General features: G+C 43.0%; 1 protein-coding gene across 4 annotated transcripts in view; it reads right to left on the bottom strand.

Annotated features, from left to right (window-relative positions):
* The window catches only part of CEP15 (centrosomal protein 15), a 33,564-nt gene extending 15,100 nt beyond the window's left edge, over window positions 1-18,464 (bottom strand). Inside the window, exons 1-3 of one of the 4 annotated variants that reach the window (XM_061622076.1) lie at window positions 18,362-18,464; window positions 14,067-14,155; window positions 3,838-3,961 (exon numbers count right to left, since the gene is read on the bottom strand). In XM_061622076.1, coding sequence (XP_061478060.1) covers window positions 3,838-3,961; window positions 14,067-14,119 — 177 coding nt within the window. In that variant the 5' untranslated portion in view covers window positions 14,120-14,155; window positions 18,362-18,464. The other 3 variants (XM_061622074.1, XM_061622077.1, XM_061622078.1) reach the window with 3 other exon arrangements.
* Window positions 18,465-18,822: the final 358 nt, after the last annotated feature.

Genomic DNA, 18,822 nt, shown 5'->3' on the forward strand with positions numbered 1-18,822 from the left:
ACCAAGTGCTAATTTGTAATGTTCCATTGATTATGCTGCATTTCTGTTGATAGTGTTTATATCCTTCTAACAATCCAAATTCAATTAATGAACATTCCAAACACTATTATCACGGAGTAAGCCCCCACACTGACCTTAGTGGAACTTAATTCTGAGTAAACATACAAAGGATTTCAACTTGTATTTTTATACTGCTTTGCGCTAATGTTTGCATGGTTTGTTGTTATGTGCCTTCAAGTAGACTACGACTTATGGCGACCCTATGAATCAGCGACCTCCAAGAGCATCTGTCATGAACCATCCTGTTCAGATCTTGTACGTTCAGGTCTGTAGCTTCCTTTATGGAATCAATCCATCTCTTGTTTGGCCTTCCTCTTTTTCTACTCCCTTCTGTTTTCCCCAGCATTATTGTCTTTTCTAGTGAATCATGTCTTCTCATGATGTGTCCAAAGTATGATAACCTCAGTTTCATCATTTTAGCTTCTAGTGACAGTTCTGATTTAATTTGTTCTAACACCCAATTATTTGTCTTTTTCGCAGTCCATGGTATCCGCAAAGCTCTCCTCCAACACCACATTTCAAATGAGTGGATTTTTCTCTTATCCACTTTTTTCACTGTCCAACTTTCACATCCATACATAGAGATCGGGAATACCATGGTCTGAATGATCCTGACTTTGGTGTTCAGTGATACATCTTTGCATTTGAGGACCTTTTCTAGTTCTCTCAGAGCTGCCCTCCCCAGTCCTAGCCTTCTTCTGATTTCTTGACTATTGTCTCCATTTTGGTTAATGATTGTGCCAAGGTATTGATAATCCTTCCAAGTTCAATGTCCTCATTGTCAATTGATGAGGGGAGAGAGACTCTGTTGCCATCAAGGGAGCCTGTTTCCACCTGCCTTGCCCCACCCTCCAGCCTTCAAACGCAGCTTCTTTAGGAGGACTTTCTGATCTTTGGGTTGGGCTGTGTGGGTTGGGCTGTGTGGGTTTGGGGATAGCTTCTACTTTGTTGTTTAGTTTTATTGCTTGTTTTTTGATGTTTATATACTTTTATATTTGATGTTTATATGCCTTCATTTTGTACGTCACTCAGAGTGGCTGGGTTTCCAGCCAGATGGGCGACTAATAAATCGAATAAAATAAATAAATAAATAAACAAACTTTAAAGTTACATAAATCTTCTGTTGTCATTACTTTTGTCTTCTTGACATTCAGCTGTAGTCCTGCTTTTGTGCTTTCCCCTTTACTTTCATCAGCATTCATTTCAAATCATTACTGGTTTCTGCTAGAAGTATGGTATCGTCTGCATATCTTAAATTATTGATATTTCTCCCTCCAATTTTCACACCTCCTTCATCTTGGTCCTATCCTGCTTTCCATATGATATGTTCTGTGTATAAATTAAATAAATAGGGTGGTAAGATACACCCCTGTCTCACACCTTTTCTGATAGGGAACCAGTCAGTTTCTCCATATTCTGTCCGTACAGTAGCCTCTTGTGCAGAGTATAGGTTGCGCATCAGGACAATCAGATGCACCCCCATTTCTCTTAAAGCATTCCATAGTTTTTCATGATCTACACAGTCAAAGGCTTTGCTGTAATCTATAAAGCACAGGGTGATTTTCTTCTGAGTTTGCATGGTATTTGTAGGTTTTAATAATTTCTATAACACTGAACTCAGGATCCACCAGTGAAACTCAAGGGGAGCAATAGATTCAGAAGAAAAAGAAATCCTCCACATGGCACATCATGTGGTATTGGCCACTGGCTCACAAACCCTTTTAAAGGCGATTAGACAAAGCACAGTTTGAGACCAAAAGCCCTTTCCTGTCTCTCCTCCCTCAGCATATTCAGAAGAAGACTGCCTCTGAACCTGGAGCAATCTTGGCTAAATATCAATTGACGGACACCTTTCCTTTCCCAGGTTTGGAGGCATTCTAGCTCCGAATATGCTGAGGGAGGACAGACAAACAACACAAAAGGGTTATTGGCTCCAAACCCTGCTTATGGGCTTCCTGGTGCATCTGGCTGCCATAGTGGGAGGCAGGATGCTGGACTAGATGGATCCTTAGCTCTTATATTCAAAGGGACTTCCCTTCCCCCACTTTAAAGAAAAGATGGCTTATTTCTGGTTTGCTGAATCCATTTTTACATCTGGTTGCTTCAAGAAACCAAGCAAACTCCATTGTCTTGAAGCAGCAAGATTTTTATTTTGCATACTATATAACTGACAAAAGATTAAGCATTTTTACCCTGGTCTTCAGCCAAAAAACACTTCCAGAGTGGCTTACAAAGATCAATAATAAGACAAATCATAATCAGTAATAAAACCTTAATTTTTTTAAAATCAACCATCTACTTTCTACACACTTCTTACCATTGTAACTTTGCACAAATGTCAACACAAATCTTAACATTTAAAGTCTAACCCTGTTCAGATTATACTTAGCCAAAGTCTTAATTTTGTTCACAGAGAACACTGTAAGTCAGTTCCTATCCCCAAACCTCCAAACTTTCTGACCATTTATTATATTGTTTTGGGGGGAGAGATACGCAAATCATTTAGAGCAAATAAGGCTGTACTTTATCAATTACAACTGTTTTCTCCAACCTGGCCAACTGCTGCCACCAGGCCTGGGAAAACATACAGAGATTCTATGGATGAAAAAATGAGATAAAGTGCACTAAAGAGAAGGGGAAAATAGTTTTTTAGGACCCAGGGATTCCTATCTCCTGGTGTTGAAACAACTCACTTGTCAAGTACAGCTCTGACTTCACGCACTGGTTAAAAATACTGAGAAGTGGGACCCTAGCCAGGAGCAAAGCACATTTGGCTTCCTATAATTTTTATACAAGACCGATGGACTTACTTTTTTAAAAAAATGACAGCTAAAAATGTGGGCTCCTTTGCAGGCATGAGCCCTGCTGCAATTGCACCATTATAAATCTGGCCATGATGCCACATGATCCCATATAGCTGCCCCCTAGCAGCTGCATTCTGCACTAACAGCAGTTTCCAACCAGTCTTCAAGGGTAACCCCACCTAAAGTGCATTGCAGCAATTGAACTGTGAGGATATTAGAGCATGGATTATGGGCCAGGCCATCCCATTCTAAGAACGACAATAGTTGATGAACCAGACGTAGTTGGGCATAAGCATTCCTTGCTATTGAGGCCACTTGCACTTATGTACCTGTTCCTTCAGGTGGAGTGCAACCCCATCCAAAACAGGCCATCTCCTGGACTCGAGAACCACCTACCCACAGAACCTCCATCTAACCAAGATTCAGTTTCAGGATTCACCCAGGCCATCATTGTTTCTAGGCCCTGGCCCAGCACCTGCACAGCCTTTCCTGCTTCAGATGGATCAGTGAGATAGAGCTAGCAGAACAAGCTAATCATGCCTAAAGTAAATAAAACAACATAATCATAAACATATAAGAGGCAGCTAAAACAAGCAGAATAGACTAACAATAAAGACTAATCAGCTTTAAAATGTCTGGACAAATAACTGTTGACATGGTGTCCAAAAGACTGTAACATCACCAGCAGTTGCACTGATATACGGAGGGCATTCCAGAGATGGGAGTGCCACCACAGAGAAGCATGATGGGTGACCAGGAGCATCCATTGTTTCTCAGCTTTACCTACTTCACAGGGCTGTTGTGAGGATACAATAAATATCCTTGCCACCTTGAGCTCTTTGCAGGGATATAAATGCAGTAAAACAAACAAACAAACAAGCAAATTATATAAACTCTGCAGAAAACAATGTATTTAAAATGCCATATGGAAACCTCACTATACAGTTATTGGTTAAAAGTGACGGAAACTTACATTTAAAAGTGCTACATTTCTTTTATGAGCTGCATCAGCTTCTTGCATTTGCCATGTCTTCTCAGCTTCTTTGTCTCCTTGATGATTCGCCATCTGCTGAAGCAACACCAATCTCTGAGACAGTCTACAAAAGGGAAACATTCTGATAAGTGGGCAGAACATTCTTTCTGCACAACAGCCAGAAAAACAACAACCTTTTACCCTCACCCAATTGTCTCTAATTATGTTGAATAGAGCGTGGGTGCACCGCAGGAGGGGAAAAGCACAGGAAGTCCCATCCTTGCTGTGCTCCCATGGAGAAAGTAACCATTATGTTGTACAACAAGCAGACTCTGTGCACAGATGAGACACTAGCACTGAACACCTCAGAAGAGATGTGTTTGTAATGCAAAGTTAGGAAACTGCAGCATTAGTAGTAATATAGATTAATTGAGTTCTGCTATTGTACATAGTCCATGTTCACATTCAGAAGAAATGCTGTCACATTCCCAACCCTGGCTTCGCACATCTGTTCAATTGGCTTGCACATTTTAAAGCATATTCATTTATCTTCCTCATAATCAAGAACTCCTGAACATAATCAGACATATTTTAACTGGTTTTATTCATTTTTAACAGAACAAACATGTAGCATTCAATTAGAAAACCCATCAGATAAGTTTGTTCCTGACATAAATGGTCTTTTGAAATATTCCCTTTGTTCTACAAGGTTTTTCCAAACTTCCACTTCATTTCCAATGGTACAATAAGGTTCTTTCCAGGTCCCAAACTTATAATCAGCCTTTATAGCAAAGGCTCCCTGGCTGTTTTTCTCTACCTGGTGATGAGGATAACTCTATATCCTTGGGAGAAAATCTCCTACAGAGCAACCACTAGTGGGAGATTTGACAATTGGGAACATAGAGAAATGGATTTGTGACAAGCAAGATGGTAGCATTGGTGACTTCCCTGCCTGGTGTGACCACAGCACAATCAAATTCAAGTGGAAAGTTACCCAGAAACTCCACACCATCATATCTATTTTCAAAAGAGGAAACTTCTCACAAAATGCAGGGATTAAGTTGAAAGGGACATTCAGAAAAGTCACATCTCTTGGAACTTATTTTAAAAAATCACTATAATAGAAGCTAATAAAACACATCTCACAGATTAGGAAAGGTACAAACAAGTCCAAGAAAATACAGCATGATTAACAAGCAGAGCCAAGGACACTACAGAGAGGCTTTCTTCAGAAAATGGAGAACTTGCCCAAATGAAGAAAGTAGAAAGCAGCAAACACTCTAGCAAAATAAAATGTACAATACAGCAAGGTAAAACAGAATTTGAGGGCCATAATGTTAAAATCATTAAAATAAAGCCATTGTTTCAATAAACCTGAAGCAGCAAATCAGGCTGTTGGACCACTAAGTGATGCAAATGTGAAAAGAATGCTGTATGTGGACAGAAAGACAGCAGAGAAGCTAAATGAATTCTTGTATCAGTCTTCACTGCAGAAAAAATTGGACAGATTGTCATGCCTGAACCAGGCCTAAAGCTTTTTCAGGGAGGATATCTGAATAATGGTCAAAGAAATCCTAACAAGGCCAGCAGGGAGCAGCAGATGCACAGTTGCAACCCAAGACATACTAATGTCTGCCAGTCAGGGCAGAAGGTAGTGGGTTTTTCTTCTCATGACAGCTCAAGGCTCAAGGCTGAAGCCCAAGGATTTGGCCCCTTAGGGTATCCACAGGACTTTGGATCCCTGCGTGTCCTCTGGTTTTCCACCACCACCCTGAAATATTTGGGCACCCTCTGCTTGGGCAGAGTTTGGTCCTCCTCCACAGCACAGATCCCCACCCCCAATCAGTGCCACTCCTCCCTGTGGGCAGATGACACCCCCCTTCAGCGTATGAAGGTTAGGATTGCAGCATAAGTCAAATACAGGTAACAAAAGAGGGAGGTTCTACGACTGACAAGTTACACATCAGCAAATCACAAGGCCCAGACAGCAGGCACACAAGAGATTTTAAACAGCTCAGGTTCTAATGAATACATGCAGTGTGAATAAAACTGGCTTTCAAAGATTGGAAGACAGGCAATCTAACACCACTTACTTAAAAAAAAAAGAAACTAGGGGAATGAGTTGCGGAATTACAGACCCATTAGCCTAATTTCAATCCTACTTTAATATAGTTAAAGTATTATTAAAAAGGCAGAATTAAAAATGTAGAAGAACAAGCCTTGTTGAAGAAGCATCAGCACGGCTTTTACAAAAGAAAGTCCTGCCTCACCAACCCTGTAGAATTATTTGAGAGTGTTAAGAAACATGTAACTAGGTGTGAGCTAGTATGCATTACATACTTAGGCAGGTATCTCCAGTGGTGTACCTAGCATATTTGATACCCGGAGCAGAACATTTTTTAACAACCCCCTCTTCTATATGACCTTGCATGGGGCCCTAGTGAGGTGGGACCAGCTGCTTCCTATAGACATCTTTTGCCTCCATGTCTTCTTGCGTGGCAGTTGCTGTGTCAATGGGGGGAAATGGGGACTTGTCTCTGCCTCTCTGGAAGGCGGGCGGGGGAAGCCAAAAAAGCAAAAAACAACAACCCTGAGCGTTGTATAATCCCCTCACAGTCGCAACAGTCTCGACCATCACGAGTGAGGGAAACAGCAAGGGGAAGGAGGGGAAAAGGGGCTGCTGAGGGAGCTTGGCCACTCCCCCCATGGGCTCCACACTGCACACTCTCAGGCTGAGAGGGAACCAAGCAGAGCCACCTTACGCCAACAGCACAGCCCGCCAAATCAGTGGGGCCTGAGGGTTTTTTTTAATTAAGGTGGGGGAAGGGACATAGATATAAAATGGAATTGGGCAAATAGGTGTGGAGAGAAAAGAGGCTGAGGGAGAAAAGTGAGGGGCAAAATGGGGGCAGATGAGGTGAGGCTGAGATAAAAAGTGGAGGAGGCGAGCAAGGGTGTATAAATGGGTGGAGGCTGAGGTAAAAAAGTGGAGGAGAGAGTGGCTTAATGGGGGAGAGGCTCAGGTAAAAAGTGGAGAGAGTGGCTTATTGGGGCGATAGACTGAAGTAAAAAGTGGAGGAGAAAGTGGCTTAATGGAGAGGCGGAACCAATACAAACAATAAGAAAACTGTTAAGACTCCAGGCACTACTGACAGAACTTACTTTTTCAGTAAACCTGCTTGGGATTGGATTGCTAGGATGTAATCCTAAACATGTTGACTCAGAAATAAGTAGGATTCCCTTCCACAGGCCTTGGTTGGGATCCAGCTATAGAAGATTTTTTGCTTTTGCAAGGGAACTGCAGTTCTAAAACAGCCATTTTGGGAACACTGAGAAACACACTCCCTGTTCTGCCGGTTCCAGTGTGTCTCCACCTCTGTTTTCTTAAAATGGGGGCACACAATGAGAGCCAAACACTGCCCCTCTTTACTGTTAAACCTCCTGGGAGCAAACTGAGCACGTTTTCTTTTAATTAGCTTCAAAGACACTTTGCAGCTGATCGGCAGATCAATCTGTTCCCCCTTCAAGTGTAGTGAATGGAAACGTTTTGATCTGGCAACTAGTGTGTTTACAGCCACACGGCAGATCTATGTTCCGATCCCCAGTCAGTTGTAAATCTGGCTGAGTGGCCTTGGGCCTCACTATCTCTCAGCCTAATTTACCTCCGCCAGTGGGCTAAAATGCTACTTTGAATTCTGTAGAAAAAGGATGGCATTAAAAGGTGATGGATAAATTTAAAACTCTGTGGTTAGCAGGTTACACGTAGCAGATTGCCAGGAGAGGGGTAAATCACTCTGCCAGAGGTCTGAACTGATCATTTGCACAGAGCTTTTCCCCTCCTTCCTCCTTCCATCACTCCACCCACTCAGCTTTACCCCCTCCAGCCCGTACTCTCTCTCCCTCTCCAAGCTTTCCCTACCTGCAATAAATAACAAGTCCCACATGATGCCCAACCCTGCTCTAAAAGCTCTATGGCAGGCAAGAATGAAGCTCTTTTTCCAATATCAGTGATGGGGGAAAGCATCGCCTGTGTTTAAAAAGAAGGCAGCAGCACTATAAAGCAGGAATGGCTAACCTGTGGCCCTCCAGGTGCTGCTGGACTACAGCTCCCATCATTCCTGACCATTAGCTATGTTGACTGGGAATAATGGGAGATGGCGTCCAACAGAGTCTAGAGGATGACATGGCCCCTATCCTTGCTATAGAGAATTCTTTGTTGCAGAGTCCACTGCTGGAGGTTCTCTTCCCTTTCTCTAAAGCAGGGATGGGGAATCTTTTTCAGCCCAAGGGACTCATTCTCCCTGGGGACCACTTTATTTACTTATTATATTCTACCCCACCTTTTCTCCAACAAGCTCAAGGAGGCATACAAACATGGTTCTCCCGCCCAATTTAATCCTTGCAACACCCCTGTGAGGTAGGTTAGGATGAGAAACAGTGGATGGTCCAAGATCAAGTGAGCTTTATGGCCTAGTGGGGATTCAACCCTGGTCTCCTAGGTCCAAGTCCAACACTCTAATCACTACACTATTATTATTATTATTGTTGTTGTTATTTCCAAAGAGTAGTGTAGTGGTAAATTTAGAAGTGTAGGGTCCCTTCATGAGTCAGGCCATGCCCCCTTACAGCTTCTCTCTCTCTCTGTCTCTGTCTGGCTCGCTCTCTCTCTCTCTCTCACACACACAGACATACTACTTGAGCAACCCCCACATCAGTAACTAAGCACACCTGCATACATACCTCTCCCCCCCTCTACTTGAGCACACACACCCTTCAGCAAAGATACTCCCTGGGGCAAGGAAGCACCTGCCACCAGCTTCACCTTGCTAGCAATGAACAGCATTCTGAGCATGCAGGGACCCACCCATTGCTCCATCCTTCCCTCCATAATTTTTTTTAAAAGCAAGCCCCCATCTCACCAAAAGTTTGCTGCTGGCTGGTAGCATGAGCTTGTAGTGATATCCCCACCCTCCCAGCTAGCCCCAGCCCCCAGCACAGTTTTTTAAAAGTAATTCCAAGCCACAGGGCAGAGGAGGCGAAGACCACCATTTGAGAACCTCTGCCTAAATAATTAAAGTAAATACCTGGGCTTAACTGTCCGCCCTCCTTGCCTCTCTTTAAACCTCTTACTCTCAACTGCTCCTGACTCTCTCCTTCCCACAAAAGATGGTGGGAGCCAATCAGCATGCCAGGGGATTGTAGGGATGAGATCGGCAGCCGCTATGGATTTGCCGCCAATCTGCCACCGCCACCACAGAGAAGAAGGAGGCAGGAGAGCAGCCCCCCAACCAAACAATACAGCGGAAGCCTCGGCAATAGCTTCCCCAACAGGGCCATACTGTGGAGGAAAAAGAGAAACAGGAAGTGGAGGCACCACACAGTGGGGCAAGACACAGCCTACCTGCTTGGGTGAGCAAATACCCACTTAATTCCACCCTTCCCCAGTTTTTCGCACATCCCAGCCTGCAGCCTGTCTCTTTCCCCACAGTATGGCCCTCCTCTTCCTCTTCCGTGATCTGGCCCTACTTCGGGAGGCTGTTGCTGAGGCCTCCGCTCCAGTTGGCATAGTGAGCGGCAGCTGTAGCAGCACCCCCTTATTGCCTGCATCCAGGACAGCCCACTCCCCCCGCGCTGCCCTTGGTACACTACTGGGTATCTCCCAAAAGGGAACAACAGGAGGAAGAAGACCCCAATCACTTTGGATTGATGAACACCTTGACAAGACAAGGGAAACCTGGAAAATACAAAAGCATATAAACATGAGAGGAGGGCTTTCCCCATTATAAGAAAGTGAAGCTGGGAGAGGGGAAGCTGGCTGTACAGAGAGTACTTTGGAAGGGCTAGAAGACAAGAGGCTTATTAGCCCCTTTCTCCCATCACCAAACAAGACAGACTCTCCACACCAGCTCAAAGCCTTAGAAAGGAGACAACAGGACAGGAAGGAGAACCTTAGAAAAACAAAGAGTACTGAACAAGCATCAAAAGGGTAGGAGATGGGTATCTCTGAGGTGAAATAATGAGCCCTAGAATCTCAAATCCAGTTCTAAACAGATACCTCCCCATCACTCTTAATTGACTAACACCTTGAGAAGACAAAGAAAACCTGCTGTATACAAACAGTCACTACAGATTCAAATGTGGAGCACCGGGGGGGGGGGGAGAGATATTAGAATACAACCAAATATTCAAAAATATCTGAAACAAAGTAATTGCATTCAAAACTCATCAAAAACATAAATAAAGGGTTTTCCTCAACTCTTCTGCCTTGCTAAATAGACAACATTGCAATGGACACTTGGTCATGATGAGCCAATAATAACGGAAGGGTTTTGTTTTTGTTTTGCAGCACAAGTATTAACTCTTTTCTGCAGAGGCTGGACAAACCCAGTAATTCTTCTCAGACTTATTGTTATTATGATAAAGCAGAGCTTGGAAAAGTTACTTTTTTGAACTACAACTCCCATCAGCCCAATCCAGTGGCCATGCTGGCTGGGGCTGATGGGAGTTGTAGTTCAAAAAAGTAACTTTTCCAAGCTCTGTGATAAAGCACAACATGGGATGGATGAATTCTTCAGTATCAGTATTATATACTAACTAGCAGCTAACCATTTTCTTAGACAGTCTCTCTCCCCCATCACCTGCTATATTATCCATTTTTTCAACTGGAGATACCAGGATTGAATCTTCTGCATGCAAAGCATGTGCTCTACAACTGAGTTATGGTCCCTGGCCTAAAGCAGGAAGGTGTAGCCCTCCAGATGTTGCTGGATAACATCTCCCATCATCCCTGATCATTGACCATGCTAGCTGGGGCTGATGGAAGTTGGAGTCCAACATCTGGAGGTTCTCCACCCATGCCCTAAAGAAAAGAAAAATATTTCTTCTGCTTAAGTTGAGTAAGTATCGTTGTATTCAGATTCTCTGCAACCATTCCTGGATTCCATACGTCAAATAATATTGCCTCAGTTATTATCTCTTTTCTCAATTAATTCAGCTGAATTCTATTAAGTCTCCACTTCTTATTACACCCACAACTATTTGTGTTGCAAGATGTGCTATTTCCTCTGCGAAAAGCAACAATCAGAAATGCACATAAGAGCTTTCACAGATTTCTGTACTAAACTTACGACAATTTCTGTACTATTTTTACCCTTTCCTAAATAGTGTTAACATTCTCCATGCCTTTTCAACCACTGAAGCACACTGAGGCAGCATCAAACTTTTCAGTGTTCTTCATACTGCAGAAACAGCAGTTGTTATATCAAATGGGGCTGCATTATTAAAGATAGAATGATTAAACATATAGAAAACCAGTCTTGCTGAGGAGAATCAGCACGGCTTCTACAAAGGAAATCCCTACCTCACAATCATTTGGAATTTTTTTTAGTGTCACAAGTGCATAGATAGGGGTGACCTAGAAGATATTATATTGTTATGAGTTTGGGGCGGGTTGGAACGGATGATCCCTGTGAGTCCCCTTTCCAGCCTCTGATTTGGAATCCTGTGCCTTGGGGCTGGCTCTGCTAGCCAGATGAATTTCCTTTGTTAAACAAATAGAGTGGCCAGGTAGGATAATGGGATTATTGGTTGCCCAGCAACTGGTGAATGGGCCAGGAAGACCCTTTTGTCATTGAAACTCTTCTGGAGAGCATCCCTCCCCCTTCCTGGAGCCCAGGAGAGGCTTGTAGTTTTTAGTTGTGTCTGGAGAATGCTTGGAGACTGGAACAGGCAGAGAGACTGCACCATGGCATTTGGGATGACTCCTGTAATACAGATGGAAAAGCTGGATATTGGACTGCTGATGCCTTGAACCCCCTCCATCTTAAGCTCAGGTTGGAATGTGTGTAAATAAATAAACTGTATTTCATAAACACACTGCAGTCTCCGCTGACCTTCTTCCCCAAGGAAACCAAACCCTGGAGGAGTGCAGGAACCCTGGAAATCTCACCGCTTGGAGACTGGGGAGGTGCGCAACAATATATTTAGGCTTCCAAAAAAACTTTTGACTGAGTCCTTAAACCAAAGGCTCCTTAATAAACAGGATAAGAAGACGGGTCCTTTGATGGAACAACAGCTGGTTAAAGAAGAGGAAGCAGAGAGCAGGAATAAATGAGCATTTCTCTCAATGGAGAGATGTAAGAAGAGAGATCCGCCAAGGATCAGTATTGGGACCTGTGCTTTTTAGCTTGTTCAAATTATCTGGAGTGAGCAATGAACTGGCCAACGTTACAGAGACACCAAATTATTCAGGGTAATAAAAACAAAAAAAAAGGATTGTGAAAACCTCCAAAACACTATCTCCAAACTGAGAGAATGGGCATTAAAATAAATGAGGTTCAATATAAGAAGTGTAAAGTGATGCACATTGAAGCATTAAGTCCTAACCCTGACTTGTAGTCAACATAGCACTAAGTTGAACTATTTTTCCTTGTGCAAAGGACTGTTCTCCTCCTCCCCATGTGCCCCCTAAATCTGTCCTGGGGATTCTCCCAACCCTACAGAGCAGATTTGGGGATGGCATGAGGAGTGGGGGAATCCTTGTGCACTAATTGAAGTTGTTCCACTAGTGCAAAAATTTAGTTGAATACCACCTCATATATCAACTCATGGGTGTGTGTGTCTGAACTGGGAGTGACTAATGAGTAAAGAGATCTTGGGGTCATAGTGGATGGCTTGATTAAGCTAATAGAATGAGGTGGCTGTGAAAAAGGCAAAATCCATGCTAGAGTTCATGAAGCACTGAAAATAAAACTGCCAGTACCATAATGTGCTTATAAAAAATCTATAGTGGAATGTTGTGTAGTGTGTACAGTTTTGGTAACCCCATTCAAGCAGACTGAGGACAAATTAAAGCAAGTACATCTTTACATAACACATAATTAATTTATGGAATTCACTGCCACAAAATGTAGCGATAACCATTAGCTCAGATTGTTTTAAAAGGAGATTAGACAAATTTATGGAGGATAGGTCTGTAAGTGGCCACTGGTCATGATGATTCTACAGAATCACCAGATTTAGAGGCAGTATAGCACTAAATGCCATCTCCCGGAGAACAGCAGCAGGAAAAGGCTGTTCCCTTCAAGCCTCCTGTGGGTTTCCCAGAGGTATCTGGTTGGTCACTGCAAGAGGTCTGAGCCAGCAGTTCTCTTCTGTTTCAACTTCTGCCTTCTTCAGCTCTTCTGCCTTCTCAGCACAGTGACTGGAAGAACTTACCATATAAAGCAAAACGTCACCTGCAGGTCCTGTAATATAATTTACACCATGGGGTGCAAATGCCCAGGTTGCCATGTTCAGTACATGGGTAAAACAACAACTGACCTATGTGCATGTTTTAGGAACAATAAATCCACAATCTTGATGAAAAACTGGAATAATCAGTAGCAAAGTACTTCAATTCAGATAATCCCTGCATCCATAATGTATCAGTTATTGCAACAGAGATGCCATCTGATTAAAAAAAATTGAAATGAGAAAATGTCTGGATATATAGGCTTGACACCTTAATTAACACCACATGGACTTAACCTGGAGAACAATACCTAGCTTCAGCAAATGCCACACTTCTGAATATTCCATAACCACCACCTTGGCCTAAAGCACCCGTTGATTCACATCAGAGCAGCTGGAAGATGGAGGATTACTTTTCACAATTTAAAAAAGCATTACAGATCACAATTTTACATTAAACCAAATTATTCAAAACGTAGTTAAAACATTGTTATTAATTCAAATGTAAACTTTTTATAATATCTACATATATTCCAAAATTTTATTTTCAACATGAACAAAAAACAATGGATTGAAATTGGCTTCACACTGAATTTAGGGAGGCTGACTCCTATTGTTCACCTCTAGCTGGAACTGAATTGGAATATTCGATGCTAATGATCAGGACTTCATGTAGCATTTCATTAGAGGCGCAGCACTGGCAGCATAGCTCCCCCTACAGGCAATATTTTTATATGGTCACAATTTCCAGAGTTTGGGGGGGGGATGTTACTGCTGTAAGAGGTGTGTTACTGTTTCTGGAGTATCTACATAGTAGCAAAAGCCTTTTATGCAGAATAAGAGCCCAGTTATTCTTAGCCTGGTAAATCAGATCACAAACTGCTATAAATGTAAACATGCCTAGAAAAATATTTCAAATTCTTACCCATTAGTGTGAAACTTTGGGGTGTTTCCCCCCAAACCTAACAGTCAGGGCTTTGTCTGAAACAAGTACTTACATTTCTTCATGCCTTTTAGCAAGTTGATCTTCTTGTGCTAAGAAGGATGCCATCTTTGATCACATCACTAATGCCCCAGTTTTAGCATTCTATCAAGGAAAAGAAGCAAACATTGTTTCTTGAAGTACATATACAGATGCTTCCTGTGAAGTGTATTAAACTGGTGCTAAATGTAAATACAACACAGAATTAGTGACTACACAATTGCCTTTTAAAAGGTGAAATCTGATTTCTCAATATTTCTCAACCTTCCTTTTTCAACAAGCTTTTAAGCAGAAACATTATCCCAGTCTGTGTCTGTTCTGGAATTGCTTTTTCAGATGATTTAAAATGTTTTATTTTTGAGATATTTTAAGATGTTTTTAGTGTTTTGTCCTTTGTTTACCACCCTGGGCTTCTTCTGGGAAGAAGGGTGGGACAGACGTAATCATAATCATAATACTAATACTACTAATACAGGGGAATTATCATAATCAGGATCATAATATTGCTGAACAATATTTATGTGAAAGCCACACATTGCTAACCCCTTCACAAAACAGGACCTATTGAACAAATGTTGCAGATGATGGAGCTTAGACACTATTAATTCTAACTGTTTAGCTTTTTTTAGTGTACAGCTATTTTACAATATACAAAATATAACATATTTACATAAAGAACATACACTAATTGCTCTACTTCAGTACACTAATACTTGGAACTGGAAGTGGGGGGGGCTACCTGTGGGCTTTCCAAAAGCATCTGGTTGGCCACTGTTGGAAGCAACAGTATATCCAACCCTGTGAATTGTACTGAATAGTTCTGTGGTCTTGTCCAGAAAGACTGTTCTTATGTTTTTGATTCGCTTAGATTATATAGCCCCAGTCAGGCTCTCCCTTAGCATGTGCGGGACCCGGGGCAAAAGCATAGTTGGGGCCCCCCACATTCTTTCTCTCTCTATATATCTTTTCCTCCAGGCAGCAGCGGAGGCTTTGTACTTCGGCTGCTAGGACCTTGCAGTTGTGGCTCCCGTTTTTGCAGCCTTTGTTGGCGGCAGCGGCAGCTTTGTATTTTTCAGCTGCGGCTCCCTTTTTTGCAGCCTTTGTTGTAGACTCGCTTAGCATTTCTCGCTGCGAGGTTTTCTCCTTCCCGGCTCGCTACCATGGCCATCAGGAGACCGCCGCTGCACCTCTTCCTCCCGGCTCATTTCTATGCTCCCCTCAGCTCCCTACTGTGGCCATGAGGACACGGCGGCTGCTTTTATATGCAGATCGCCAAGCGTGGGGGCCCCCCAAAGTGCAGGGCCTGGGGCAACTGCCCCGCTACCCAGTGCCTAGGGGCGGCTCTGGCCCCAGTGATTCAAACACAAAGTTTGAATACACCATCATGATTCAAGTTGTTATTCTAAGGTAATAACTTCTGTCCAAACCAGTTGCTGGGATTCTTGGAAAAAATGGGGATCTAGAATGGATCTTCGGCTAATCCACCAAGACATTCAGAATCAGATGCTGAAGTATGCATTCTTGTCTTACAAACTGAAAATACCTCTGAGCACCACAGGGACAAGATAAGAACTCAACTATGGTTTAATGTGAATGAGTCCAGGTTTTGATGGTTTGACAAACAAGAATCTGGCTTGTTTTGTAGGAGGAGGGGCACCCCAGGAACCCTTCCACACTAAACCATAGTTTGTTTTGAACTATAATTTAATGTGAAATATGAACCAGGCCACTATCAGTTAATATTGCATAGTTCCTCAAAGATTTCTCTTGTACATTATCTTTGAAAGGCAAACTAGATTTTTTTACATTAAGTGCCTTAATTTAAAGGTTTTTCCATAATATAACTAAGATTCCCCTATTCTACAGGGCAAACTCAACACAGAGACATTTATCAGGTGATTTTTGTTGAAAGTAAATGTATGTACTTTGGAATTTATTTTGGTGCACAAAAGAAAGCATGCCAACATGCCTGAACGTGTTGGATATGTACATGAGTGTGGCAATGTTAACGTCACATGCATAGCTGAATGCACATAAATTATTTTGATGCAAGTCATTCAATCCTGAAGCAGTCCAGGGGATTCTGGAGCATGCTTGAGCGTAGCAGAAAACTTTTTCTTCCCCCTTGTTCTCCTGCCTCAGCATACGAGATAAGATCATAACACAGAAACCCAGGACAGGAAGCACATAACCACCAGCTCTTGAAGGAACAATCAACAGTTGGGACAGCCTCATATCCACATTTCCTGGGGTGCTTAAGACCTGTGTGTCGTGAGGGAAGGCAGATGTGAGGTAGCCCAGGCCAGGGACCTAGTGGCATTAGCTCCTGAAGTCAGCCTGAGAATATTTGTATCATTTGTTTGAATCAATATTTTAAACTGGAACTGGGTGCCTTGGCAGAGATGGTAAAGAAATGCAATAAATAAACAAACAATACACTAACAGCAATCTCAATTCTCTTATGTAATCAAAACGGCCCCATCCACAAACAAGATGGAGATATCAGCAGGACTGGAAGAAGTCTGAGGTTTGCAAAACTACAATATTAAGAATGTAACATAAGAAGAGCCTGCTGGATCAGGCCAAAGGACCATCTAGTCCAGTACAGTAGGGCCTCGCTTTACGGTGCTTCGCTAATGCGGTGGTATCAATTAGACACAATTAGACTAAAGCCCCACTCATATGGTGCTTGTTCCGCTTTTCAGCGGTTTTCGCTTTTCGGCGGGGGTCCGGAACATAACCTGCCATATGAGTGGGGCCCTACTGTACCCTGTTTTCACAGTGGTACCAGATGCCCATGGGAAGCCCGTAAGCAGAACCTGAGTGCAAGAGCCCTCCCCGCTCCTGTGGTTTCCCGCAACTGGTATTCAAAAGCATGCTGCCTCTGACTATGGAGATAGACCATAGCCATCATGTCTACTAGCCAGTGATAGCCTTCTCCTCCATGAATCTGTATAATCCTCTTTTAAAGCCATTCAATTTGGTGAACGTCCCTGCCTTTTGTGGGAGCGAATTCCATAGCTTAACTATGTGCTGCAGGAAGAACTTTCTTTGGTCTGTCCTGAATCTTTCTTCCAACTTGGAAGGCCAGGATATTCACCAAGGCTTGACCTAGATGAGTCAAGGATGCAAAATTTATTCATATGGAGACAAAGAAAACTACCAAGATGTGTTTATTTTGTATATTCTTGAGCTTTGTCCAGAAATGTCAGGACTGTATCTCCTGCGCTGCATGGCCTTTTGGCCTATTTACATTTTTTTATCCTTATCAAACCACATGATACTGCAATCTTGCTGACATTAAGCAGGTCTGCATCGGGTCAACATCCAAATGGGAGACTGCCTGAGAATCCTATGTACACCATCTCAAATTCCATCATGAAATGCAGACAGCATACAAATGTAATTTATATCAAAGCCATATGCATGCATGTGCCAAGTGAAGGTACACTTCATGCTATCTTGGCTTTTAATACAGCATAGGTAGCCAACATGGTGCCCTCCAGAAGTTTTGGACTTCCAATTCCCATCAGCCTCTGCCAGTGTAGCTAATGGTCAGGGATGATGGCAGCTGGAGTCCAAAAACCTGGAAGGCACCACGTTGACTCTCAGTGCAATGCAACATCCAGCAAGCTGAGCAGTCTTCAGCTATGCAAGGTGGGATTTAGGCCAGTGATCCTTGATGAGAGGCGCATCCCTAGCTTCATCTTTGCAGTGTGGAGGCTCCGTATACTTTCTCCACTAAGCTTCCCTAGTTCTTTGCCATTTCCTTTTTACACACACACGCCCGCACGCCTCAGAAATCTGAAATCCCTTCTCTCGCCTTCCCTCTTTTCAAACCCTACCTGTAGAATGTACCATTCATGCGAGGGAAGGGGGAGAAAAGTTCCAAGAAGAATAAACCACCACGGAGGCAACTGGGGTGAAAGGCACATTGGAACGAGAACACACATGGGAGAACCCAACCAAGTGAGCGGCACTTGTGGACAATACCACAAAGAGAAGAAAACATGGGTCTCAATCTAACAAAGTGAGCAATGGGACTGTACCACTCCGTGAAGGGAAAATGGGAGGATAGCATAACAGCCAAATATAAACTCCTCCGGCTAAAGAGAACTGTGCGTTTCTGAGGTGAGAGAAACTACCTCCATCACGACCCTCCTACAGCTACCTACCATCTTTTCTCTCGCAACTTTTTCTCGTTCGTCAATTACTGGCGTTAAGAAAATCCAACAACTCCACCCGACTAGCTGTTATCGCGTTATTATTTTTTTAAAAGGGAGGGGGAGACAGTAAAAAGAGGGCGATTACCGAAGCCGTCTGATTGGTCCGTCTTCCTGTAAGGGGGCGCCGCCTTTCTGTCTTCCGCGCTTGTTTGCTATCATCACTGGACGACCAAAAGGGCGGAGCGAAGAGTTTGTAGCGGTTGGGAAGGGAATAGTTGAAAAAACGATATCAGGGAGCGGGGGAAAGGAGCTTCTCTAATCCCGGGGTGCGAGAGATGGTTGATTTTTTTCGCTCTAATTTTTCCCCTTCTCTCTGTTTCTCCTTCTGTGAGAGAACCCACTACTTCAGGTTTCTTTCTTGGAAGAAAAAAAAGAGGAGTGGCGAAAGGCTGGGTTTTGTTGCCTCCTCTTCCTCTGTTATTCTGTTGTTATTGTTATGTGCCTTCAAGTCGATTACGACTTATGGCGACGATATGAATGAGCGACCTCCAGTAGCATCTGTCATGTACCACCCTGTTAAGAACTTGTAAGTTCAGGTCTGTGGCT

The sequence above is a fragment of the Rhineura floridana genome, chromosome 3, assembly GCF_030035675.1.
Source record: "Rhineura floridana isolate rRhiFlo1 chromosome 3, rRhiFlo1.hap2, whole genome shotgun sequence".
Classification (NCBI taxonomy): domain Eukaryota; kingdom Metazoa; phylum Chordata; class Lepidosauria; order Squamata; family Rhineuridae; genus Rhineura; species Rhineura floridana.